Source organism: Podarcis liolepis (assembly GCF_965112155.1).
Source record: "Podarcis liolepis genome assembly, chromosome: 16".
In the NCBI taxonomy this organism is placed as follows: Eukaryota; Metazoa; Chordata; class Lepidosauria; order Squamata; family Lacertidae; genus Podarcis; species Podarcis liolepis.
The window spans coordinates 31,998,785-32,026,772 of NC_139567.1; the positions used below are offsets into that span (position 1 = coordinate 31,998,785).

A 27,988-nucleotide genomic window follows, 5' to 3' on the forward strand; every position below is an offset into this window, starting at 1 on the left:
TTCCAAAGGAATCACCGCCACCACGTGGGAAAAGGCGGAGGGGCTGCAGCCCGCCCCACTTCCCGAGACTACCCTTCCCAGGACGCACCGCGGCACGCATGCGTAGTTCGGGGACGGGGCGCGGAATGGAACGGAATGCTTGTGCTGGAAAAAGAAGAGCCGTTTCAGCGGGGAGGGGAGGAAAGACTACGACTCCCATTACGCTGCTCGGCAGCAAGGAGGCGGTGCCGATGACGACAGCGGCGGCGCATGCGTGCTTACTCACTCTGGCTGAGGCGGAGGTGGCCGAGAGGAAGCAAGGCAGGAATAGCAGCGGCGGCAGGAGCAGCAGCGGCAAAGAGGAGCTTCCTGGCAGCGGCCTCCGGTGAGGGGCTGGGAGGGCGAGGCGGCTCAGTCCCACTCACACGGGGGGAGGTGGGGCGGTTTTGGGAGGGGTTGAAGACTTTTGGGGGCTGAGAGAAGTCTGGGGGGCTTGGGGAGTTGTTGTTTTTTGGGGGGACGAGGTTTTTCGAAGTGTTGCGGGTCTGAGGGAAGTAGGTTGAAGGGCTGAGGGGGGCATTTTAGGGGGTCCGTGACCCCTCGTGCCTTTCAGTCTCCGGCAGTGCTTTTCAGGGTTTTAAAAAAATTAAAAATAAATGGTGGTGTTCTTTTTTGTAAGTGGAGTTTCTGAGAAAATTGGGAGCGGCCCTTTAATAACATGACATCTTTCATTTCCTCCCAGAATCTCGGGGTGGGGCCGTTGGTGTTTGTGGTCTCTTGTTTTCTCCTTCCTCTCCTGTCCATTTTACCCTCGCAGCCCCCCCCCGCGCCCGGTGAGGTAAGTTAAGACTTCAGAGACGGAGAGAGTTACTAAGCAGCCAAGTACTGTACTTGCCCAAGGCCACCCACCCACCCACTGTGATTTCTTTCTTTCTTTCGCTAAATGAGGGTTCGAACCCAGACCTCTTAATCTTCTCTCGCCACTCCTTCTAGCCCAAGGACGACTCTCAAAACCTGTAGGTTGTGGTTTATTCATTTATTGTATATTGTATTTTTAATAAACCCTGCCCTTACTTGAAGGAGGAACATAAGGTAAACAGAGGAAGTTTCACTTCTTCTGTCCCCTTGCCCCACGGAACCACTGTGCAAGGGAGATCAGCCCTGTGTGGTTACAGTGTTTGTCAGCAAACTTTTTCAGCAGGGGGCCGGTCCACTGTCCTTCAGACCTTGTGGGGGGCTGGACTATATTTGGGGGGGGGAAATGAACGAATTCCTATGCCCCACAAATAACCCAGAGATGCATTTTAAATAAAAGGACACATTCTACTCATGTAAAAACACCAGGCAGACCCCACAAATAACCCAGAGATGCATTTTAAATTAAAGGACACGTTCTACTCATGTAAAAACACGCTGATTCCCGGACTGTCCGCGGGATGGATTTAGAAGGTGTTTGGGCCAGATCTGGCCCCCGCGCCTTAGTTTGCCTACCCATGGACTAGGACCTGGTTTCAAATCCCCATTTAGCAATGAAGCTCACTGGGTGACCTTAAGGGCCACTCGCTGCCTCTTAGCCTAACCTACCTAACAGGGCTATTCTCCCCCCCCCCCAGCTGGAACTCACAGGAACTCAGTTTTGGCACCTCTCAGGCGGACACCATTGCCTTTATAAGAGAACAAGGGAGGCGTTCATGGTGATTTCCGGCACCTCTTTTTCTAGAAAAATAGCACTGCTGTGACGATTACAGTAAAGTGGGAGGGGAAACCATGTGGACCACCTTGAGCTCCTTGGAGGCAAGGTGGGGTATAATTGTTATGATGATGATGATGTGTGACCCAGTGATACCCAGTGGGCTTCAAGGCTGACTTGAGAATTTGAACCCAGGACCGCCTGGTCATAGGCCAGAACTCTGTGGGGAGGAGAGGGGTAGCTGAGTGGTGGCCTCTAGATGTTAGACATCCAGCTCCAATAATCTGTTACTGTTGACCGTGCTGCCCAGGGCCAATGGAGATTGGAGTCCGACAGCACATTGACCGCCTTTAATACACCACACATTGCTATAGTCACCTGCCTGGAAAATGTTGGACTTGTTTTAGGGGTGCTTTAATGGTCCCCTGGGCAATGTAGCATTCCTTTAAGGATTCAGGCTTCTCTTGGGGGAGGTTTTGTGCGCTTGCGCTAAGGCACGCATGCTATGGTTCAACTTTACTTCTACAGGAAAGCTGTGTGGGATGGGTATTTTAGGGTGTTGTGGTTTCCCCTCCCAAGAAAGGGGGGCTACTGAGTGATCAGAGCTGTTGGCAAAATTGTGCATTGGGACGTAAGTCCCTCCCCTAAGGGTAAGGGTATATATGTTTGTGTGTGAGGGGTTCTCCTTATACAAGAAAAGTTTACCCCTAAGTCCCTTCTGCTGGGGAAGGTTTCTCAACTTTGCCAAGCTTCCAGGAGGCATTCCATTGGCAGTTGGTTGGAATCAGGATGCTAGGCTAGGTAGGTTTTTGGTCCGATCCAGCGGTGTGTTTCTTACTGTCTTAGCAGGGTTGCTTTTTCGTGACAGAGGTCACCAGGCATCTGAGGTTTAGCCGCTTTTCACTTGAGGGGTCTGAGCTGCAAGAATCTATCACCCTTCGAGTAAACAGGCCTACCTCTGGAGTGGCTTGCTGTTTGGCTGACTTGGTACCTAACTTTATGGTCCTAGACAGCTATTCCCAATGCTGTAAATTTAACGGTGGGAAATTCCTCTCCATTCCTTTATCATTCATATGTCGGCTAATCTAATTGGGGAAGGATGAGTAATAACTTTGTGTGTATATGTGAGAGAGCAGAGGGGATAGATGTCATCCAGCTGTTTCTCAGCACCTCTTGTGTGTCATTCTCGGCTCCATTTACTTACATTGGATAACCATTCCATGTTGCCAGAAAGGCATGTGGAACTGCTTCTCCTACGTTTAATACCCACCCCAACACCACAGGCCTTAGTGGAGTATTTGCATGTTTCTGGACTTCATTTTCTTCCACATCTCCACAATGTTGCTGGAAGTGGCTTCTGCAATTTGTCTGTGAATGGGTGGACCCTCTTCGTTCTCTTGCCAGGGTTGCTATGAAGAGCGACAAAATAATCACAGTACTCTAAGTTTCTCAGAGTGGGTTACAATATCCGAACACAGCACAGTATTAAAAACAATTTAAAGCGACTTACACAGGTGGGTCCTGAAAACACATAGCTCAGGTGTCTTAAGCCAGGATTAATGAGGTGCATCTTCAACATTTTCCAGAAACTGCTGAATGAAAGTGCCAGATGCACCTCTGTGGAGAAGGAGTCACACAGTTTAGGTGCTGCTACAGAGAAGGCTATCTTCCCAGCTGCCACCCCCACTCTAAGCTTCTGCAGAACTACTAAGGGGCTCCTTCTGCCCATCTTAGCAACTGAGAGGGTCTGTAGGGAATGTGGTAGTCTTTCAGTTATTTGGGGCCTAAGTCATTTAGGGATTTAAACACTACTGTGAGCACCTTGAATTGGGCCTGGAAATGCACTGGTAGCCATTGCAGCTGTTTTAGAACAAGGGTTATATGAGATCTAAATGCAATCCCAACCAGTAATCTGGCTGCAGCATTTTAAACCAGCTGAAGTTTCCTTCCAAGGGCAGCCCCATTAAGGGAGAGTTCAACCCTTTCCAAAACAGACAACCAGCCTAATTAAAAAAAAATAATACTGGAAGAGTGTTCTTTTGAGCCCTTAGGCAAAATCATATGTAAATACCAGTAAGTGGGAGCATGCATCAGAAATGTGAAATGGCCAAGGTTCTCGAGTGCTTGAAAGTGTTCAGCAGCAAACTAGTGCTGGTCACTTTTAAACCCTCCATAGCTGGGGTGGGCTAATCTGTGGCCCTTTGGATGTTGTTGACCTCCAGTTTCCATCAGTCCCAGCTAGCATGACCAACAATCAGGGGTGATGGGGGGTTGTACTGCAATGTCTGGAAGGCCACGAGTTCCCCATCTGTGTTGAACCAAAGGTGAGACTGTTCTCGGAAGGCCCTCAAGGCCATCTTGATAGTCAAAATAACTTTGAAACTACGGTAACTGGTAGTTGTTGCAAGAATGCGCTCACATATGTATGTTCACTTGCTTGGATATCTGCTAGTTGGCTTGTTTTGGTGCTATTCTTTTCTGTGGGCCCTGAGATCCTGGCCCTGGGCCCAGAGAGGGGAGCTATCTTTCTTTAATAAAGCACTGGAACTGGCTGCTTTAGTGTTTTTAAGATCCTCCTTTGGTATCCCTGCACCAGACTACTCCCACAAGCCCCACTTTGTGCTTGCAGTTTGGGACACCATCCCTTCTCTTGAGGCAGGAGTGCACTGTGTAGTTGTAGCAGCAAATGATGAAGCAAAAGCAAAATGCCCGTACTTAATTCGTTCCAGAGGTCCGTTCTTAACCTGAAACTGTTCTTAACCTGAAGCACCACTTTAGCTAATGGGGCCTGCCGCACTGCTGCCACGCGATTTCTGTTCTCATCCTGAAGCAAAGTTCTTAACCCGAGGTACTATTTCTGGGTTAGCGGAGTCTGTAACCTGAAGTGTATGTAACCTGAAGTGTATGTAACCTGAGGTACCACTGTACTTTAAACTGCAACCTCCTTGAGGCAGGGGTCTTTCCTTTTATTGCTTTGTAAAAGTGCCACCAATAAGGGGCATCAGGGTGCCATTAATTTTTTTTAGCCCTCCAGGTTGACTCTCAGTTGACCTACAAACCTGGGTTACTCAACAGTAGCATTCTATGTAAGCTGGTTATACTTTGCTTGTATGCTAAGTTTCGAAGCAAAGTATTTTCTGAGGGGAGAAAACTGTGTTTTGACTTGAAAACAGCTTCTTCCACTCTTTACAGCACACAGCAAAAGCTTTGGTGACCTCTTTCCTCCCTCCCTGGTGTCATTTGTTCACATTTGAGTTCAATGCATCCAGCTTGAAAAGGGGTGCATGTGCTGTCAGCTTTGGACTGGGGACCAGAGTTCATGGTCTCATGTATTTCACCAGCTATGACCTTGTGGACCATTTTCTGGCTCATAGCTTTTTTCCTGCAAAGCTTTTGGAACAGGCTCCACAGCTCTCCTGTCTCCTTGAGGAACAGTGAAAGCAAAACGGATGCAAGAATAAAACCGAAACCTTCTGATCTTATAAAATCAGCCTGCATGAAAGCCTTTGTGCCATTGGTTAGAAAGATACCACCACCACCCCCTCTTTGTCCACACATGCTGGGCCCAGTACAACTGATCTTTCCTCTTTGCCCTCCCAACAGCCCCAGGAGAAAGAAGCAGTTCTTTTGTAAAGCCTCTCTGCTTTGAAAGGAAAAGCTTTCTTTCTTAGCTTGTCCTAGATTCTTTCCTGGGTGGAAAAAAACCTGGTTATTTGACCTGCTTCTTCCTTGTTCCTACCTCCTTTCCGAGTGCCATGCAGGGCTGATGCTGTCAGAGACAGGGTTCTTGGACAGCAGCTGGAAAGGGCAGAAGGAGACTTTACCTGTGTGCCTGTAGCAGCTGTCAAAACTATTTTTGCCACCAGCAGCCAGAGGCTTCACCCACATGAAGCCATGTTCCCAGGCTCCTGCATGAACCAAACAGACCAGAACAATCCTAGTTGTTTGGGGTTTGTTTGTTTTTTAATTACCTGCTTTTGTTCTGTTACTTGATCTTCCCATAGGGACAGAGGACGAGTTCATTCTGTCCGCTTTCTACAGTGGTGGATTGGAACATAGTGTGGATTTGTGTGGATCTTTGTAGTGCAATTTCGGCCTATGTAACATAGGCACAATACAGTGGTACCTCTAATTACGGATTTAATTCATTTTGGGGTGCTGTGTGCACCCCGAAAAATCCGTAACTAGAGATGCCACTTCTGCACATGTTCGTGGCCCGGTAGAGCGCTTCTGCGCACGCTCGCAGAGCTCTTCTACGCATGCTTCCGGGTTTGCCAAGGCCGTAACCCAAAGTTTCCGTGACCTGGAGGTTACGCAACACGAGGTACCACTGTGTGCATTTGTATTTATAAAAGTATTGGGGGGGGAGAGATTCAAAAAATGTGTACATTGCATGCAGAGTGTGCATAAAAAGGAATTTATAATTTAAATGCAGATGTTTTGTGCATTCTTTCATAAACACCACACAAGATGGGACAAATTGAGTGCCAGTGAAACTGAAAATGAAACTGAAAATGGGCAGAGTTACGCAGATTCAGCTCAGCTCTAACCTTCCACTCATTTTTATTTTAATTCAAGAGTCTATTGTGAAGTTAAAATAAGAATGCAGTAGGAAATATGAAATAAAGAAGAAGAAAAAAACTTGCCCCTCATTCATCATTCTTTTTAGGAACATAGGAAGTCAGACCATTGGGTCCATCTAGCTCAGAATTGTCTACACTGACTGACATTGACTTTCCAGGGTTTCAAGCAGTGGATGTTCCCAGCCCTACCTGAGATTGAGCCCTGGGACCTTCTGCATGCAAAGCAGATGCTCTAACCACTTAGCTGCAGTCCTCCTGTTCTTGCTCATTGTATTGGTGGAGGGTGATATTACCATGTATACTGTATATGTTCGGCACCCACTTGTTTGAACCTTGAGTAACAACACAGAGACTCAAGGCTAACATTTCCCCCCTTTTAACTTGCAGATGTGACAAGCTGCTGTTGCCAAAGATGAAAAATTGAATTCTGACTTGACACCATCCCGAACCTTCCATATTCCCCCCACTTTTTTCTGGAGGAAGGGCAAAAAGCCCATTGAAGATGGCAACTTTGCCAGGTACCTCCGCCGGGCCTCCCCCGTCCCTGCCAGATCCAGGAGTGGCCGTATGGGAGTGGCAGGATGAGTTTGGCAGGTGGAGGCCGTACCCAAGCGGCGTGTGCAGCTACATCGAGCAGTCCTTCCAGGCTCTCATGGCAAAAGGGAGGCAGTCACTGCCCTCCTGGCCTGCCAACGGCAGCATTCCTTTGGGGCAAGCGGATTCCACGCTAGCACCTTACATCATCGACATACCGAATCTCACGCAGTTCCGGCAGGATACAGGTAGGAAAGCGGCTGTGCCAGCTGGCCTGGGCGTGACTTAGCAGTGGCCCTTCTCATAACACTAGAACTCGTGGACATCTGATGAAGCTGGATATTGGAAGATTCAGGACAGATAGAAGGAAGGACTTAGTCACACAGCACTGAGTTAAACTATGGAACTTGCTCCCACTGGAGGCAGTGATGGTCACCAATCTAGATTGCTTTAAAAGAGGATTAGACTAGGGATGGACAAGATTATGTAGAGGCGAATACTGCAGGGCTGGGCAATATCTGGTTTGCAGCATTGTGATATATCACCAGATAAACATCACAATATATTGATCTCTCATGATGGCTGAAATAAGGATAAGCATTGGCTGGCTTCATGGTTTTTCCCTCATCATGGTTTTTGCATCACACACACACACACAGAGAGAGAGAGCTACAGATACACATCATGATTTGCAATATATTGGCCAGGTCTAAAATTATGAAACCGTTATCACAATACAGACTTCAAAACGGTTTTGGATGTATCAATATATCGCCCAGCCCTAGTGGGTATTATCCAACAAAGTCATGCTCAAAGTAAACCCATTAAAATGGATGGCTTAAAGTAACCAAGATGCACCAATTGCCTACTTAGAGTAGGACAAACAATGTGTGTGTGTGTGTGTATACGTACGCACACACACAAAATTGGGGGGTGGGCAGGAAACCTAGCAGGAAATGCCTATCCACAAAACTTTGTAATTGCAATGTAAAAAAACCCAGGCAATCTGGGCTGTTCATCAGAAGCCAGAGAGAATGGCAGGAAATCTTCCTTCCTGAGTTTCTGAACATCTTTGTAGAAGGGAGCAACAGATGCAAAGTCAGGCCGCAGGAGTGTGGCGCTTCAGCTGTCGGCAGTGGACAGATTAGCAGATGTTGGGGTAGCAAACACTCTCTGGTTGCTGCTGGACTACAGCTCCCATGATCCCTGGCCATGTTGGCTGAGGCTGGTGGGAGTTGGAGTCCAGAAGCATTTAGAGGACATTGTGACTTGGGCCCAGGCTGCCTGAAAGGTCCCATCTCCATATGTGAACCTGCTTGGATGCTAATATCCTCAGGTAAGCACCTTCACTGTCCCATCAACATCAGAGGTACAGCAGGTCCACAGGAGAAAGCCTTTTTTTGTGGCTGCTCCCTGGTTGCGAAATACCCTTCCAAGAGAGGTCAGGCTGGGTTCCTCTTTGTTACCCTACCACCAGTACGCCAAGACCTTCCTGTTCAGATGGGCCTTTGGAAACTGAGGTGCAGACCATGCTTACCACTGGGCTGCTGTCAGGGCAAACCCAGTGTTAACTGCTGGCTCTAAATGTGTTGTGATATATTTTGACTATTGTTTTCAACTAGGTTGTTTTTTTTATTCTGTATTTAATAATGATGTTTTTAAATGTTGCAAGCTGCCTTGAATCCCTACTTGGGAGAAAGGCAGGATAGAAATACATTAAATAATAGAGGAGCTGAACAAGAATGCAGGTCAGTGTTGGGTCTTCTGTTCCCTGTTATTTAGATTAAGAGTTACAGGTGTCTCCAACCTGGAGGAGGAGGAGGAATATCTTCTCCCAGCCAAGTTCCTTTGGTCCCAGGATCTCTTTCCTCTTCATAGTAGGGTTAGCCAAAGTGGCAATATTGGGCTCCAACTCCTATCAGCACCAGCCTGCATGGCCAGCAGAGAAGGATGATGGGAGATGTAGCCCTACAACACTTAGAGTCCACCACATTCTCTGTTCCTGTCTTGCAGGAACAGCATGTTCAGGGAGACTTCTGCTATGTGCTGAAGAATTTAGCTGGTTATGTCTCAGTCAGTCAACTGAAGAAGAGCCTTAAGGCACAGAAACAATGGGACTGTTAGTCCCGTGTCCAAATACACAGGACAATGCATCAGAGCCCAAGAACCCATTCCAGCCTGACAAGAGCACTCAAGGTTGGAGCAAAGCATAGTCATTGAAGGGTGTAGCCCTGAGTACTGGGTGATTTACCAAGCCTTGGGATACCAAAATTCTCCAGATCATTAAGATGAAGTGTTTTCCTTAGCAATTGGGGCCTGGACCTCTGTTGAAAGACGCAAGGCTTCTTCCTTACCATTGTTCCTCATCTTACAAATTGCTGGTACCCCTTTTCTCTCCTTGCAGGGACCATGCGCTGTGTGCGCAGACACGTTTTCCAGTTGGATTCAGCCCCTGGGCAGGGAGTTGTCTGGGAGTGGCAGAACGATGACGGCGGCTGGTTCCCCTATGAGATGACCGTCTGCATTTACCTGGAGCAAGCCTTCACGGTCAGCACCCCCCAGGCAGATCTTGGGCTCTTTGGCTACAAGTACAGCATCGATTTCATCTCGCAGACCCAGACCAACAAGGCCACGGGCTACCAGCGGAGGATCCGAAGGCGGGTGGATTCTCCCTACCCAGTCACCACAGTGACGGGGCCTCCTCATGCAGGACCCTCATGCACATGCCAGCAGTGTTTGTTGAACAGTGGGACTGGCCCCATTACATCACGGTTTCGGCACTCCATGGTGAACCTCCCTGGACCCTCCGCCGGAACTGCCCCCAGACCCTCTGCTGGGAATCTGGGGGCTGGCAGGACAGCGGGGCTCAGTTCCTCTCTGGTGGGCTTTGTGCCTTATAACAAGCCAGCCCTGTCTGGAGCACGGTCAATGCCAAGGCTGAATGTACACAGTGCTGGGGCAGCACCACAGTCTGGAGCCGTCGCTGGGCCAAGCCCAGCAAACACCACATCAAAAGGAGTCAGGTGAGCTATGTTTGTTGATCTCTAGTCTTGAGTTGTTAACATCCTTTCTAAGCCCAAGGGTGGGGAGCATCAGGCCTGCGGGCCAAATCTAACCCTCTAAAACTCTGTATCTCAGCCTTCGAACTCTTCCCCAGGCCACCCCTCTCTCCCACTCTGCTTCACAACCCATCAATAACTTCGTCCTGTGCAAAATTGTGTGTTCTTTTAAATCCAACCAGGTTAGACAGTCACTATGTTTTCTGGTATTAAATCCCATACTTCAGCTATGTGTTGTCTGAATTAGGACTTCCTTTCGTCCTGAATCTTCACCCTTCATATTATGAGAGAGGGCGAGAAAAGCATGGATCCTGGGGGGGGGGGGGCAAGTTGTCACTGTGATTAGGATAAAAGTATGTTTAAGGCTCTGTTTAGGATGAGGCAGTTGCATTGGAGAAGACCCCATCAGCCAGACGAAAAGAATCCGTTCCGCGGTTCTCGTCGTCTAGCGGTTTTTTCGTCTTGCGAAGCAAGCCCATTGATTAGCGCTACAGCGGTCTAGCGGCTTTCCCTGATCAGCTGTTAAGCGGCTTTTTCAGCGGAACAGCTGATAGGCGGCTTAGGAAAGGGGGGGGAGCGAAAAAACCCGCGGGGACGCGCAAGATTTTTTCGTCTTGCGAAGCAACCCCATAGGGAAATTCGTTTTGCGAAGCGCCTGCAAAACGGAAAACCCTTTCGTCTAGCGGGTTTTCCGTCTTGCGAGGCGTTCGTCTTGCGGGGCACCACTGTATAGCCTTTCCTGGTGGGGAAGTTGTTCCACCTGCCTGATGGCTTTGACTGCCCTTATTCTGCACCTTTTCCAGCTCTGCAATAAACTTCCTTAGAAGCGTCAACTGGTATTCCATGTGTGGTCGTGCCACAGGCATTATGATATCAGCTAGGTGTGGAAGGTGTCAGGCCCTTTCCTAATGATCCCCAACATGGGGTTTTCCTTTGTCTCTCCTTCTGCACACTGGATTCAGGTAGCAGGAGATGGAAAATATTCCCTCTGCCTGAGACTGAGTGCCACTGCCAATCAATGTGAACCCACTGCTGATGGTTCCCCTCTCTCTCTTGTATGGTGATGTTTATCTGCTGTACAAGAGCCTCTGAAGCCTGCAACTGAAATAATGTCAATCTCCCAATCAAATATTTGTTGGAAAAGAGATGCAACTTCAGCAGTGAAAAAATAAAATAAAATTGTTGATAGTTAGTGGACTCTTTTTCAGCCCAGGGGTGGGGAACCTCCCTCCCAGGGGCCAAATGTATCCCATGCCCAATCCCCTCTAAGGCCACAACTCTCACCGGCCCAGCTTCACATCCTCCTTGAGGGTTTCTGCCTGATTGAAATGTAGCTTTAAACTCTGATCGTGTCTCTTTCTTGCCTGGATGGAAGATAGTGTGGGGTACCTACCTGAGTGTGAAGAAACCAGCTTCCTGTACAAATATAAAAATCACATTCATTGTTCCACACACTTTTGCCTCTGGCCTCATCCAGCACTAATATGTGGCCCTCGGAAGCTTGCTCAGAAGGGTACGCAGCCATTAAGTTTAAAAAAAGGCTCCTCACCCCTGTTGTAGAAAATGCAGGGTTAAATCGTCTGAGCTGATATCAGGCAGCTTCCGACGTTCCAGTGACTCTTTCCTTCAGGACACAATCTTACTGGCTGTCAGGCATTTGGGTAAGCCATGCTGACTGCAACATGCTCTTAAGCTCTCTTGGTGGCAGGGGTTCACACATTCAGATTCAAGTATTTAGTATCCAAGTGATTCACCCTGCGTGTGTGAACTGGCCTTCAGGTTAGGGTCACTGTATTGCTGCTGCTGCTCTTTATGAGGTGTTTAGACTTCCTCTTTCACTTGCCTGTGCTAAATGGGGATCAGGCCTTGAAGGTGATGCTGGTGTTTGGGGGATTAGGTAGAAGCTTAAGCTGTGGAAAGGTCCTGTTTCAGCACCAGCAGACAGCCCTGGGCAGCTTTCCTCCACATAATCGCCTCCTGTCGGAAGTGTGTAATTACTTCTGTCCGGGCTCACATACTTGAAGCTCGCAAAAACCCACCTTCAAACAGAATATTCCCATGTATGTGATTAAAGGAAATCTGAGCAGCCAGCCATTGCTATCCAGCTCTTGGGCTGTGCTGTTTGTTGGTCAGCACCACAGATTAAAATATTTCTTATTTTTGTTAGATTTGGAAACTTTTCATTTTTGTGCGCACAACAAAAAGCCCCCCTAGAGCTGCAGACAGTGTCTTTAATCTGACTGTGAAGGTTTTGTTTTATGAATCAGCCTAGATACAAAGCCAGGAAATACTGGATCAGATCAGAACTGTAGAGTTGTAAGGGACCAAAAGGATCATCTAGTCCAACCTCCTGCAGTATAGGAATTTTTGCCCAACATGGGCTCAAACCCAAGACCCTGAGATTAAGTCTTATGTTTTACCAACTGAGCTGTCCCAGCACTTGGTGGTGGTGTTGTAAGAAAACTTGGTATATCTTGAGCTGAGTATAAGAAGCTGGTACTGGGCTTGGAATTTAACTTCCTGAGAATCGGCTGTTTTCTTTTTCTAAAAAAGCAAGTTGCTGTGTTTTAAACTGGGCAGTACTTGTTGAAATCTCAGATAATATATCCTGCTGAATAGGTTTTGCAGTGGTGGTGATGGAGTTGTGTATGCCTCATTTCCCCCATCTGATAAAATCGCTATAAACTGTGCCCATGTGTACAGTTTGCTTGATTTATCCATGGTTGTAGGAGTCAGCTGTTCAGGGGGCCAAACCTGGATTGCCTAGGCAGAGAGATGCAATTTTTAGCCTAGAGCATGTATAGCCTTAGGTATGTCTGGTTCTCTTGCTTATTCCTTGTGGTTGCTATAATTATCCACTTTAAAACACATTCAGTAACATTGTCCTCTTCTCTCTCCAGTGTCCCAAAGCTACCAGTGAACATGTCCAGACACAGCAAAGTGAGCCAAGCTCTGGCAGGTAAATGGCTGCTGTTAATTCTTTTTGTTGTCCCCCCGCCCATGGCTTACATTGGCAACTGGGCTTACAAGGAACTGGCAGCCTCATACCCGGTGCTGCTTGGGAATTCTAAGAAACAAAAAAGGTGCAGTTATGAAAGGTTCAGTCCACCATCTTGTTTCAAAATGGCATCCACTTGGCACAGACGAAAATCTGCTCCTTGATCTCAGGACCCATCATGCAAAGTGTGATTAAAATCCATGCAGGTTTGAGCGATTGAGTCTGCCATCGTGATTCAAAATGGCGTCCGGTTTCATCCAAACATAGACAAAAACCTGGGATTGTAGTCAGCTAATTTTTACTCAGAGTGGACCCATTGAAATTAACCAGCCTAAGTTAGTCATGGCCATTAACTTCAACTCTTGAGTAAAAGTTAGTTGGATACAACCCCTGCTCATTGATCCCAGAAACCATTATGCAAAAAAATTAATTGCTTCAATATCTCTTAGAGGTGTTCAGTTGCATAGCAAAAAGACAAAATGGTGTCCTCACTGATGATGTGGTACTGCAACTCCCATCAGCCTCAGCCAGTATGGCAAATAGTCGGGAATGATGGGTGTTGTAGTCCAGCAACCTTCTGGAGGGCCACAGGTTCCCTATTTTTAGCAGTTACCTGTATCCTGTTGGGGTAAACATACTGTCTGCTTCTTCCTGAGTCCACTTCACCTTAAAATGAGGATTTCTGAATTCACAATAGATTGTCTTTCCATACTTGATACAGATCCCCCTCACCCCTTCTGCTCAGAGCCTGCTACAGCTACTGGAGTTCAGACCACTGGTCCGCTTTCCCTGACAGAGGTATTGAGAAGACCGCCTTTCCATAGTTAAAACCATGCCTAAGGCGGCTCACAACATGAAAAGATGTATACAGTTGCAAAAGTACAACAAAAGTAGACATAAGCAGAGAAAGTAAAAGCATATAAACAATCTGCACCTAAGTCATAATAAAATCTAAAATTAAAGATACAAGAAACTGTTATTAATAACAGCAAGGTTAAGCCTCTCCAAAATTAAGTCATAACCACAACAAAAAACCCTAAACAATAACCCGCCCCAAGAGTCTGCAGGGATCCTGAGAAGCAGGGCTTGAAGGACTCGCAGCCAAAATAGGCCCTGGCCTCTTAGGCAGTCTCGGCTTTTGTAGCTGCAGTCAATCAGTCAGGACTTCACCCTCCCCAGCTAGGTAGCAAGCCAGGGAGCAGGGCTTGCAGGACTCACAGCCAAGATGTACCCCTGCCCCATATATTCCATAAGATGCTCGGACGATCTAATGGGAGGCTACAGTCCACAAATTCTCTTCCAGGTGCTATATGTTTTGAGTGCATACTACTTTCCCCTGTGGCTGGCTCTGTGCATTGTGAGAGTCTGCCTTAATTGGGCAGAGTCTCATTGCAATGAGGTGCAAGGAAGAAAAGCCCAGGAGGGTGTGAGGACACCCAGTAAAGTCATAAAATGGGAGATGGAGGATGCACTCCTGGCATCACCCCATCCTTAACAAAAAAAAGCAGGGTGTGGTCTTCTTTTTCTCCAAAATCTGTTCACCTATCCTTCCCTGATTCTGGAAAGCAGGTGGCTGGTCTCCAACATGGGTGCTTAGGAACAGCAATGAGTCTTGTTGCTTCTACATGCCTCAGAAACACTTTGCAGCTGCTGGGATGATATCTTGCCCATTTCTCGCTTTGGGACTTGAGTAGGCACTGCAGCAGCCCTCAATATGGTCGTCATCGTAAGTGTAGGCCTCAGGACTCGCATGAACTTGGAGCACCCCAGAATCCTCTGCCACACACAAATTCTGTTCTGTGTCATTGGCTCAGGGCTTTTCAGCAACCAGCTGAACCTAGGAGGGATCCCTTAAAAAACAGGGGTCTGTTTGTGACTTCTTGTCGTATTATGTATTAGTCTGGTTCAACTGACTTGTCTAAACCATGGTTTAGTGACTGAGAATGAACTGTATTGAGCCTTGCATGCCCCACCCCCTAAATCTCCAGCTTGATCGTGCTTTGTTTTTTGTGAATGTTGGTTAGATCAAACCACAGTTCCCCCAAGCTTGTATGCCTCATGGAACTATTGTTCATTCTAAAGTAAAAATGGAAGCTTTTGCTCTTTGCTGAACTGAAGGCTGGGAGCCTGCATTCCCCATCACCAGTAATGTGCTTTTTCTGGGAAAAAGTTAGTTGGGAAAATTCTCCTATGCCATTTAACCTTCCTCAAGCTTGTGCCTTCCATTTATTTTGGACTTCCAGTTCCCATCTGCCCTAGCCAGCATGGCCACTGCTCAGATCTGCTGTGGCCCTCCAGATGTTGTGGGCTACAAATGCCCCATCCCTGTTTTATGTGGTCGTTCGAAGTTGGCAGCTGTGAACATGTCTGCTGCTTGACTCGCTTCCTTGCACCCCACCCCCAAATTCCACCCTTTTGGGAGAAAGTGAGCTTTTAGATGTCTCTGTCTTACCCATCTATATCCCCACCCCCTTGCAACACTGAATCACCTTCTTTTCCTTTTGTGCTTGTTTTATGATTTCTTTTTACATTGGTCGAATCAGTTTCTCAAATCAAGGTTTCCTTGTGTTATTTCCTGGCAAATTGTGTGATGCAAATTTTCTTTTCGCTCCTCCTTCCCTCCCTTCCCCACCTTGCATGCTGATCTCGTGCCCCACTGTAGGCATGATGGCCTTTCTGATGTCAGTCCCTGGATTCCCTGTGCACCTCAGCCTGGCACCTCAGCCCGCCAGAGCCCCTAGAGCCTCTAAAAAACACAGCTCAGTTAAGGAGGGGAGGAGGAGAGAGATCGCCAAAGGTAGCCCACTTGCTTGGATTCCTCAGGGGGGCGGGTTGTGGGGGAGATCTCCTCCCGGCTGCTGCCACCACCTCCTCCTTGCGGCATTCTGCTCTCCTTTCCTTCCTCCTTTCTGGCTTCTCTGGCAAGTTGGATAGCTTTGGACGCTCTTTGGATGGCCTGGCCCTTTTCTGCCGCTGAGGGTCTTGACGCAATCTTTGCCTACACGCTGCTGCTTTGTAGTCTCTCCAGAATCTGCATGACCTTTTCTAAAGCTGCCTCTGTGCTCCCAAACAGAGAAGTCGGGTGGTCTCCAGGCTTTCTATGCTTAGAAACCAAGGTACACACAAGAATGAAGGGAAGGGTGGAGGAGGAGGAGGCTATATTTACAGTAGCGGAGGCTCCTGTTGCAGCTTATCGGATTAGCCGAGGTTCACTTTCTGGTGGCTGACACATAAACAGTCTCGGATGGTTAAACTGGTATTAGTAAAATGTTTTGGGCTGAATGGCGGCTCAGTGATACCTTAGTTGTAGCTGGGTTTCCCAGGTTTGCAAATGTGCATAATACTGACCCCCTTATAAATGTTTGCGTCCTTTAGTCTTAGGGCTCATCCATCACGGCTCCTCTTAATTCGCTCATTTAGAAAGATTCCCAGATCACTTAATGATAAATCAAGTTCCTATTTGTTACCATTGTGTTTGTTATGCTAAGACACATTTTCCTTTAGGGATGTAAGAAGAGCCTGCTGGATCAGGCCAATGGCTCATCTAGTCCAGCCTCCTGTTCTCACTGTGGCCACCCAGATGCCCATTACGGGAAACCCTCAAGCAGGATCCAGGCGCAAGAGCCCTCTCCCCACCTGTGGTTTCCAGCAACTGGTATCTGGAACCATTATTGCCTCCATCTGGCTCATCCTAAAAAGAAATTCCAAAAGCCCTGTTTTGGCCCAGCCCCTTTGCTTTCAGCCTTCTCCAGCAGCTAGTGCCTTTCAGATATTTTGGGCTGCCACACAGTCGCTGGATATTGTAATGCAAAACAACTGAATAATCATAAAATCTTAGAGTTGGAGTGGTTCCCAAAGTCATCTAGTCCAAACCCCTGCAATGCAGGAATCTCAGCTAAAGCATCCATGACAGATGGCCATCCAGCCTCTGCTTAAAAGCCTCCCATGAGGGAGAGTCCACCACCTTCCAAGGGAGTCTGTTCTGCTGTTGAACAGCTCTTACTGTCAGAAAGTTCTTCCTGGTGTTTAGCCTGAATCTCCTTTCTTGTAACTTGAATCCATTGGTTTGGGTCCTACTCTCCAGAGCCAGAGAAAAGAAGCTTGCTCTATTTTCCATGTGACAGCCCTTGAAATATTTGAAAATGGCTGTCATATCTCCTCTCAGTCTCTTCTTTTCCAGGCTAAACATACCCAACTCCCTAGTGTGGGCCTACCAATTTGGAATAGAGTGGTACAGTTTCTTCCCTTAATCGGGACACTGTAATTCTGTTGCAGCCTAGAATAGCATCACATTTCAAAACAGATATACTAGGGGGATCGTTCCAACAGGGCAATGATTTCAACATGCCAGAAGGAATTATCCTCACCCTGTGTTGCTACTCTGGGGCTTTTCTCAACCCCACAAGTGGCAATTTTGGGTGCGGGAGGTGGAGATAGCAGAGGGTGTCATTGCAGAAAGGAAAGCTATTGGGCAGCACTTCCGCTGGTGTGACTCCTTAGCTGAATCCCATCCGCTGCTTTCTGATAGGTTTCCAGACATTTTTGGGCCACTGCCCTCTTGGTTCCATAAACTCATCCCCAGTGCCCTTTACCCTACCCTATAAAACAGGCATAGGCAAACTCAGCTTTCCAGCTGCTGTTGGACTACAACTCCTATCATCCCTGGCTAACAGGACCAGTGGTCAGGGATGATGGGAGCTGTAGTCCTAAAACATCTGGAGGGCCGAGTTTGCCTATGCCTGCTATAAAAAGTATTATTCAGTAGGGCAGTTTGCACAACCCACTAAGGACAATAATAATACAGTAACATTCAAGCCAGTTGCAATTAATTGCACATTTAGTTAAAAAATAAATATATGCAGAAATAGATGTGTGTTCTGATCTAATATTGTAGCTAAAAAAGAAGAAACAAAGAATTGTGCATGAAAAAATAGTTTTACTCAGTCTTGCCAACAACAGCATACAGGTGAAGGAAATTTAGAGCAGTATATATTTATATATGGGTACGTACCAAACATACACAAGTCTTTGCCTACTGTAGATGTACAGTAACTAATTTATAAGAAAATCAATAGCTGTTTATAATAATTGGCTTTTTGTGACTTGCAAAGTCAGAATCATAAATACAAACAAATGTGACCAAATGAAATAGCTTTGAAAGTGGTAAGAGCAGTAAAACATTTAATTACAAAGAGAGGAAGGGGCTTTGCTTTAGACTCTAGACTGGTCAGAACCCACTGTAAAGAACCACTGTCCTAATGTTTTCTCTCTGCATTGCTCCGCAAGCCCACATTTTTGCATTCTCAGAGGTGGTGTTCTGGATCCTTAGCTCTGAGCAGTTTGTGGACAACCTGTTTACCTCTCCCACCAGTAGCTTAAGGCGCAGGTGGGGAACCTGCGGCCCCCTGGCTGTTATGGGTCTTCATTCTCATCACCCCTCTAGTCTAACCCAAGTGTCAATGGGGCGTTGTAGTCCAGCAAAATCTGGGGAGCCACCCCTGGTTTAAGGGTAGTGTTGCATGTCACTGGCCAACTGCATCTGGGATGAGGGGAGAATACTTTGCTTATGTTCAGAGGTGCTTTTCTCCCCAGTAGACAACTGTCACTTCCAGTAGGTGCACAGACTTTTTTCCCAGTAACTGGATCTCAATGCATTTTGAGTTTACCTTTTCTTTCAAGGGGAACAACGGTAGAATGGTATTAAGAAGTTTCTCTAGGCAGGTGGTCCTCTGCCCAGGTATTGGACCCTTCCTTACAGACCCACGGCAGGAGCAGAGCAAAGCTTCCGTCATCGTTGCAAGTTGAGAGACCAAGGCCACGTTCACTGAAAGCACCTAGAGCTACAATTCATAGAGTTCCCTGGGAAGAGGGATTGACTGTTAACCTAACTGTGGAAATCGTAGCTCTGGGAGGGGAACAGGGGCCTCCTAACAGCGCCCTTGATAAACCGCAGCTCCCATGATTGTTTAAAGTGATTTTATCACACTTCAGACATATGGTGTGAATGGCCTCTACCCAGCTCTTGTGCCCATCAGTGGAAACTACTCCGCCCTGCTCTGTGATCTTATGCACGTAGCATTGACGCGCTGGCTGCGACTGCTCAGAAATTACTTTTGCTGAATTTAACCTTCTTGCACCTTCTCTAACCCTTCTTCCTTGGCCCGTCGCCTTGACTTGCCTGTGGGCCGCTTGCTCCTATTGCATCTGCTGTCTCCCAAGCAGATTTGTGCCTTAGCTTAGATTGATGTCTCCCTCTGTGCTTTCTCTCTTCTCTTTCTCTCTCTCTCTAGGTGGCTCCAGCAATCCTGAAGAGGTGGTTAAGAAGTATTTGGAGGAGCTGAATTCACCCCCTGCTGATGAGGTGAGCTGAAGAATGGCCCCAGGAGCCCCTCCAAGCTAGGAACGGAGCCCTCCCTAGAAACCAGGGGTGGAGAAACTCTTTCAGCCTGAGGCAAACCTCCAGGTGGTGGGTGGGGCCAGAGCCAAAAGTGAATGCAGTGAATGCAAATTTCTACAGTAGGCTTGTTTCTACACCCACCCACCCTTCTCTCTCTCTCCTCCAGCCAGGCAAGCCAGTGGCATGAGTTCAAGCAAATGTTCCAGCCAGGCAAAGCCACTGGCGGCGGCTACAGAGCAGGGCTGTGGCCTGGAGAGAGTTTTGAGGGCCAGGTGAAGAGGCTTGGAGGGCCTCATTTGGCCTCCAGGCCTGAGGTTCCTCACCCCTGCTTAAAGTTGAGGGAGAAGGGAAGGGGAAATGCAGCTTTCTTTATTCATTCATTTTTGTTAAATTGGTTACAGAAACATCACAATTTAAGTTAGTTGTCAGGAGCCGGAGTCAGGCGTCCATGAAGTTATTCAAAGAAAGCAAAGCAGCGCAGGCCCAGTGAGCACAGCAACTTGTCCCCGTAGGTCTTGCCCCGATAAAGCAGTTGCGAGGACTGAAGGTCTTTCCCACTGCTCTCTACGGCTCCTCCTCTCCATGGTCTTTCCCCAGCAGTCGCAGATTGCGCACACAGCCAATCTCTCCTCTGCTCTTCATTTCTCTGCGTGTCCTGGGAGACCGGGGGGGAGGGTAGCTGGTTGCGGCAGGAGGGGGAGACTTCCTGGCTTCTTCAGTAGCCTGTCTCCACTCCACCTCTTGACCCTGCTCCTCTCCAGCCTCCTCTTCTGCTTGAGTTGAAATACTGATTCTCTCTGTCCAGGATTGCATCATCTGCATGGAAAAACTAGGCGCCCCTTCGGGCTACAGCGATGCCTGTGAGAGCAAGACGATCAGACCGGAGAGCGTGGGGAGGCTGGCCAAGTGCACCCACACCTTCCACCTCCTCTGTGTGCTGGCCATGTACACGAGCGGCAATAAGGTACTTGGTGGGTGGGGCGGGTGCATGTGGTCATGTGCAGAAGCAGCTACCCTTTCCCTAATCAGCATGGTGTGCAGTTGCTGCTGAGGGTAATCATTATAGCAGGGATGATGCTGGCGCTCCAGGAAGGCGTAACCTTTAAGGTTGCTGGAAACTTAAGACCAGTGCAGGGATAGGGGCAGAAGTCTCAATTCTCCAGCCAGCTCCTCCAGTACGTCAGCTTCAGCAAATGCTCCATCTAGATTTCCATTAACACACATATTCCATAAGGATTTTAGCTCAGAAAATAACCAAGCGCAGGTTCAAGGTTCTTGCATTAATTTACGAAGCCCAGAACAACTCATTAATATATCAATATCTTCACCCACAATTAAGAATTTCTGTGCAAAAATTTTGCAAATGGTTGATTGACTGCATTGTTGGTCCTTGCGAGGAAAAGAGGCCTCACACTTTAGAAACGCCCTCTTTCCATTTTAGAAAACCGCAAAAAGTTCTAACTCGCTTGCTTGCGCCTATATCAAATGCCCTCCTGCAATGGTTGTTTGGCTACAGGAAGCACCTTTAGCAAGAAACTGACTACTAAAATGAAGTGTTATTATTGTGGTCCTGGTAATTTCCTGCTCCAATCTGCCCCTACAAAGTATCATATGGACTCCTTATGCCTACAAGCATATAGCTGATGCATTTGCTGTTGGATCAATCCATCAAACTGATGGATGATTTAGAAAGATTGGGTCCTGCATCACTTTTGCTGCGCTTGTGTGCCAGTATCCATACTCAACAGAGTTACATCTCAACGCAACTCCGTCCTTGGAAGCGTCTTTGGGGTTGAAGGCACACCCAGGAGGCAATAAACAATCATGGATGCCATATAGATTTAGTCAAGTGCAGAGATTTACTTGACAGACATAAAAGCATATTGGTAGCAAATATATACAGACATTCACCACTGCCGTGGTCAAGGCTTTGAGTCCAACAAGAGTCCAAGACACTCTCTCTCTGCTTCTCTCACCAAAAGGCACAAGCAAGAAACTCACTTCAAGTTACGCAGAACCTTTGTTATCAGTGCTTCCTGTCATAATGTGCATGTCCAAAGAACAGTTCCCACAAAAAATGTCCTTGCATAGACAGAACAAGCTCAGCCTTCTGCTGCTTCTTGAAACTACTTCTCTGTTCTTCTCTGTTCCTGGAACAAATGGTTCTTACACAGAGAGAGAAAATATCCAAAATATGCATGTACTGATCTCCTAGAGCCCCCTGGGGAAAAGGGGTTTGTAGCCCTTGGAGAGACATCCTCCTAACAACTCTCAGCACCTTGAACAAACTACAGATCCTAGGATTTTGGGGGAAAGCCATGACTCTTTAAAGTGCTGTCACAGAGCTGTAAATGCATGGGGTGAATGTGACCTAGATGATCAAGCAGCTCTGACTTTGTACAAGGACTTGCACCCCCAAACTCCTGTGGTTGCACACGGCTTTCTTTTTTGCTGTGAACTATCTTCTTGCTGAGCAGTCCCCTCTCCCTCCCACTACACACACCCGGGAATCAAAAATTTTTGCCTGGCCTTGGTAGCCATCAAAACTTGGCTTCCCTCCCTTCCTGTATTGCAAAGAAAAAGCAAATACATCCTCCACCCAGAAGATAATGGGTGAAAAGAAAGGGCTATGGCTTAGGGGCAGGGCATCTGCTTTGCATGCAAAAGGTCCCAGGTTCCATCTCCCATGGTAGGGCTGGGAGAATTCCTGGCTTGAAACCCTGGAGAGCCATTGCTGCCAGTCAGACGATGCTGAGCTAGATGGGCTGTTGGTCTGACTCAGCATGAGGCATATTTCTACATTACTAAGTCTATATTTCTAAGTGCCTGGTGCCAATTTGAAAGAGGTGCTCTCTGCCTCCTGTTGCCAGCTGTAATGATGGCAGAAATAACTCTTTCCTTCCGGCCATCAAAGTTAAATTTCTGGCTGCCACTGGTGACTGTATTTGTGGGCTCAAGAAGAGTAGGCATGCCAATCTATGTAAAAACTGTTCCAGCCGGAGTGGGGTTGAATAGGTGCTTCTGAGAACTTAAGGAGGTGAGTGACTGCAATCTCCTCCGCCCTTTGTAGTGTGCCTGGCTGCCACAGACAATAAGGGAAGTAAACTGGATCCCAGGGGTGGGCTGCTGTGCTTCAGAGTTGTTCTCTGTAAGTATAAGCAAAACTACTTTTAAAGATGAAGTAAAAGGAATGGGGAGGTGCAGGAGACCTGGAGCCTGCCTCAAAATATCCTGGGGCTCAGGCTCCCCACCCTGACACATCCCCTGGTTCTCGGGCTTCTAAACCTTTCTTTGACCTGTTTTTTTACGTTCCAGGACGGCAGCCTCCAGTGCCCGTCTTGTAAGACCATCTACGGGGAGAAGACAGGCACCCAGCCCAACGGGAAGATGGATGTCGCCATACTCTCTGAGTCTCTCCCGGGGAATGAAGACTGTGGCTCGATACAGATCATGTACCACATTAACAGGGGCATTCAGGTGAGAAAGTTAGAATGGAATCTAACTTGGACACCACAGATCATCTAGTCCAACCCCCTGCTATGCAGTGGCGTCAGCTAAGGAAGAGGGGAAATCGTAGCTCAGGGGTGGAGCGCCAGGGTTCGCATATTGGCTACCCCTGACTGTTGGCTGTTGGGATACTGCCAGGGAGATAAAGTCCATCATGGCCCCAAGCTGTTTGCCGGACGATCAATCGATCTCCCGTAGTCACGCAGTATCGGCAATTAGCGATATGAGTTTCTTCTAGAGCCCATGCACACTTTATCAGCAGATAATGCACAGCCAAAAGTTGCACTCAGGAGAGCATTATTTACAAGCTTTATTCAGCGTTGATCAGAACAAAGAAAGACATGACTGCCTGCGCCACTGTCTCAGACAGAGAGAGAAACGAAAGCAATAGCAAACATAAACATCCTGTGAACAGGAAATACGCAGGCTGTGACACTAAACATCCTGCTCCCTTTTAAGGTGGAATGGAAATATCCTAACATTGGCATCCGTCTGTCTTGGGAGACAATGGAGGAGTGTGCCTTTGGGGGTGATGTCAAATGGCTGGAAGGTTGCAGCGCCTGCTGTGGCTGCAGAGACCAACACGGGAGAGACATGTCCTGTTGCAGCTGGGGCAGTTGAAGGCATCCGGTTTTACTGCTGCAGATGCACCACGGCGTTTCTTCTCTCTGCGCTCCTCCCAGCAGCCATTCCTCCTCTGGTCCCTGCTATGGGTGCACACCCTGACTGCCTGCAGGCACTGTGGACATCTGTGAGGGATTCCCACATAGCGGGGTTGATGTTGCCAGCCTTCATGCCGCATTTGCAGGCATCTTTGTAACTCAGAGTTGGTCTGCCAACAGGTCTGACTGACAGCGTGCAAAGTACCCATCTGATATTTAACCAGCAGCCCTTCCGACGTGTTCCTATACAGCACTGCCCCCTTCCTGCAGCCACCTCTGAAACTAAGTGGGCAGTACAGCCAATGACTGGATTTCACATGTGTGACCTTTGTCTCTCTTCCAGGGTCCGGAGCACCCCAACCCAGGCCGCCCATATTCCGCAAGGGGCTTCCCGCGCTACTGTTACCTGCCAGATAACGAAAAGGGAAGAAAGGTATGATGGAGTCAGCACCTGCGCTTACCTGTGGCAGTCATCTTTCAACAGAGTTTGGAGGAGGAGCTAGGAGGTCAGCCTTAGACAACCTGATGCACTCCAGGTGTTTTAGACTACGTCCCATCATTCATAGCAAGGGCTGCTGGGAGCTGGAACAACTCTGGTCCAGGGTACCTCAAGGACTCTCCCGATCCCTTATATTCCAGCTCAAACTCCGGGATTATCTGCAGGAGCAGCTCTGACTTCTCCCTGAGTAGGTGAGGCTCATTTGACAACAACAAGGAACTGAGCCTTTAGTGTCGTCAGCCCAGTACTATGGAACTCACTGCCACTGGAGATTCAGCAGGGGCCTTCTGTATTAATTTTTAAATGCCTGCTGAAAACCTTTCTATAAAACACCTGGAGGGGATTAGGTTGGTGAAGGCTGTAATAGAGGAGAGGGGTGAGCACAAGCTTATGCCTGTCTTCCTTATTGCCTGTATTTTAATAGATTTGCTTCTTATATTGTTCAGATTCTGTTAAAACTTTGATTACTTTTCACAATAATATTTTATATGGTTTTAGCTTTTTGTATTTTATCTGTACCCTGTTTTAATTTGTGTAAGCTGCGTTGAGCCCCAGTACGAGGGAAAAGGCAGGATATAAATATTATTATTAACATTAACAGTAGTAGGTAGTAATAATAAATGTAAGATGCAGTGGGGGACACTGGTAACTGTCCCGGCCAAAACCCCATCCAACACCAGGGACAGCTAAGAAAGGAGGTGAGATGTAAGGACTGGCAAACACCTCTCGATGAATGCAGAACAAAGCCAAATGAGAACTTCCCCATCACTCAGATTCAGCTCAAAACGGCACCAGCTTCATAGAGACAGTTCACACTTACAGCCAAAGTCCATTCGCCCACATGGTTGCAGGGTGCCATCTACTGCCATCTACCAGGGCCAAAACGGGGAGGGGTACCCTCACTCTGATTTGGCTTCACAACAGTGCATTGTCACTGGCAGCAGTGGCCTCCATTACACCAACAAGTTAGGTCTGGGCGAGGGCAAAGCTTCACACCCTCACTCTGATTTGGCTTCACGGCCACACAGTGTCACCAGCAGAGGTGGCCTCCATTGAATCAGCAAGTCAGTTTTGAGTGACCTCCATCCCTCCTTCCCTGCCTTGCCTTCCTCTTGCCAGGTTTTGGAGCTCTTGAAGGTGGCCTGGAGGAGGAGACTGATCTTCACCATTGGGACGTCCAGCACAACAGGAGAGAGCAACACCGTGGTGTGGAATGAGATCCATCACAAGACGGAGATGGACTCCAACACCTCGGGGCACGGCTATCCAGACCCCAACTACCTGGACAATGTGCTGGCCGAGCTGGCAGCTCAGGGGGTCACGGAAGACTGCTTGAGATCCTGATCACCCGCGTCAGTCGGATGGAGCCCGCTCCTGCACCTTCGGACTGCAGGCACCCCCCTCGAGGGTCGCCGCCGCTACAGCCAGTCACCCCTGTTGCCTTAAGCTCGCTTGCCCCCCTTTCTCTGAGCAATAATGCTGTCTCTGGGATCGCCTGGTTGCAGGGAGGAGGTTTCGCTACTCCGTTTTGTATCTTTCTAAGGGCTTAGCCCAGCCTGAATGTACGCAGCGAAACCTTCTCCCCCCTGTATAGAAGAAATGCATAAAAGGACAGTGACTTTAACTCTCCCCTCGTTGCCTTCTTCCGCAATATGCGGTTGCTGATGGGGAGGCGGGGCTTGGAGGTGCCTTTCATGCAATGTGGGCATGCCTGCTCTGGGTGGCAACCTGCAAGGGGCGCTGTGTCTTCCTCCTGCATTGCAGATCCTGCATTTGAGCAAGGCAGTCGTGTCTTCACGCAGCACTGAGTTAAACTCCGGAGCTCCCTCCCAGAGGAGGCAGTGGTGTCCGCCTGCTTTGGACGGCCTTAAACGACAAAATATCTGAGAAGAGGGCAATCGTTGACAATGCTCTGCTTCCACAGTTTGAGGCAGCAACATTTCCCAATCAATACCTGTTGCTGGAAGCCATAAGAGGGGAGAGTGCTCTTGTGTATGAATCCTGCTTGCTATCTAGTTGGCCATTATGAGAACAGGACGCTGGACCAGGTGGGCTGTCAGCCTGATTCGGCATGTTCTCGTGTTAGATGACCTACAAGGTCACTTCCTGTGTGCAGAAGTTTGCAGAGCAGGGCGAAGAGCTGTAGTTAAGATTTCTCCATGATCTGCTCATCTTCTTTGTGTCTTGGATCCAGGATGGTGTTGCTTTTTGGGAGGCGGTGGCCTGTCCTTCACCAGACGGTGACTTTTCAGGGAGGGCCACCATTGCCTCCCACATGGCAGGAAGCGGGTTAGGCTGGATGACCTCTGAGGTCCCTTTCAGCTCTATGATTCTGTGCACCAAAGTGTGCAGAGCAGGACATCCAGAACAGTCAAAAGAGCCCGAAATGAGTTTCCTATGAGAAAAGGCTACAACCTTTGGGCTTCTGAATTCAGGGCGGGAAGGCAAGTAAAGGAGAGGGGACTTGATGGAAGATGTTTAAAACGATGCATGGTGCGTGGAGTAAAAGGATAGAGGGGCACTATTCTTCCTCTCCCAGCCAAGGGAAGTCCTCCTTCACACAGCAGATAGTTGGATTGTGGAACTCTCTCCCACAGGAGTCACTCGTGACCACTAGAATCTCAACACTCTGCTTGAAATGTGCCATCTACCTACAGAGAAGCTGCTGGCAGCGCTCTGTCCTTTGGAGCTGAAGTAAAATAGACCCCCAGCATCAGTAAAAGCAGGAATTAACACCCTGCATGTGTTATGCAAATCAAATAGGTTTGCATAATGTTGTTCTCCATAATTCTGCATAATTTTTATTACAATGCTAGTTATACGGAGAAGTAAAGTCTTACTCAGCTACCCTTTCAGCCTTCTGAGATAATATGGCCTGTCTTTGCCTACATACTTTGAAGTGTATTTTCACAGCCATAAGAACTTGCTTACAAAAAGAACTTCAACCCCTGAAATTTGAGATTCTCAGGATGCTGAATTGTATAACCATTATTTGGTTGCTTGGTTTTAATGCTACGGAGCTGGAATCCTCACAGAGTCACCAAAGTTTTTTGGTAACTCCCCATCTGAATCACTATTTTGGGGCTGTGCTGATTTGTCAACAAAAAGCAGCCTCAGGGCCTTGGCACCCTGTTCAGACATGACGTATAACCCTTTATTCCCTTTTCCAATCAAATTTTGTAACTGCTGGAGCGCCATCAGGCCAAAAGATAACTTTGATCCCTAAGATTTTGGAAGGTAAGGGTGTTGTAGTTTGGGAGTGATTTTCCCACTTTAAGCACTGTGACAAAGGAATGGAGGAGTGGAAGTTTCCACTGGGACAAAGCTCACACTCATTGCCCGCTGCCATTCTTTATTGCAGCGTAGCAAATGAATAAAGATTATGCCAAGGTTGACCATAAGAGGGAGACATATGATATGATCCACATTGGAGATGGAAGATCAAATCTCTGTCCAATGTGAGATTCATATCCCCGTGGGCAGGGCTCAGCAATCCAGGCTTTTCTCTCTTTCCCAGCTACTGGCAGACCTTCCCAGTTTCTCCCGCTTCTGAGAATTCAGACACCTTTTTGAATTTCTCTGGCCTCCTGTGGACTAGGAAGTTGGTTTTGACATCAAAGCGGGCCCAGCCTTCAAGCAAAGCCGACTTACCCCTGGGCTGTCTTTGCTGATCTGTATGAATATCCTAAAGCTGAGCTATGTGTGGCTTATTTGGCTCATGGGCCTGACAAAGTTTTGAATTTAGACCATAAATGCTCAGCTGCTGGGAACAGAGAGCATAATAACCTCTAAACAATAAATACTTTTGCACAGAACTTGGAAACTGGTGATTTCTTCCTCACATTCTACTGTGAGTGTTGGAAATTCTACGTGGAGAAAAACTGGATGCAAGCGTCTTGTTTAAACTACTCCCCTGCCCCACCTCCTTTTCAAACCCTACCTTAGGAGTCATGAGGACTAGTCCCTTACACTTAACAGTAATGAAATAAAATAAAAATGCAACCCTCCAGCTGCAGAATTCCACACATAGTAACCATTGCTGTACAGTGGTATCTCGGGTTATAGACGCTTCAGGTTACA

The 27,988-nt window shown here is 47.8% G+C and overlaps 2 protein-coding genes across 3 annotated transcripts in view; both read left to right on the forward strand.

Annotated features, from left to right (window-relative positions):
- LOC310695280 (uroplakin-3b-like) overlaps window positions 1–27,988 on the forward strand; it is a 50,894-nt gene that overhangs the window by 6,779 nt on the left and 16,127 nt on the right. The window lies entirely within an intron of this gene.
- Window positions 235–27,723, forward strand: DTX2 (deltex E3 ubiquitin ligase 2). Of its 2 annotated transcripts, XM_083479310.1 has the most exons (10): window positions 235–364; window positions 6,640–7,034; window positions 9,191–9,809; window positions 12,746–12,804; window positions 15,506–15,640; window positions 19,134–19,204; window positions 20,046–20,204; window positions 22,556–22,717; window positions 23,753–23,842; window positions 25,028–27,723. In XM_083479310.1, exons 2-10 carry the CDS (start codon window positions 6,755–6,757, stop codon window positions 25,250–25,252), a joined length of 1,800 nt encoding a protein of 599 aa, XP_083335436.1. In that variant the 5' UTR covers window positions 235–364; window positions 6,640–6,754; the 3' UTR covers window positions 25,253–27,723. The 2 variants fall into 2 exon arrangements, with proteins under 2 accessions (XP_083335436.1, XP_083335437.1); XM_083479311.1 differs by lacking the exon at window positions 15,506–15,640.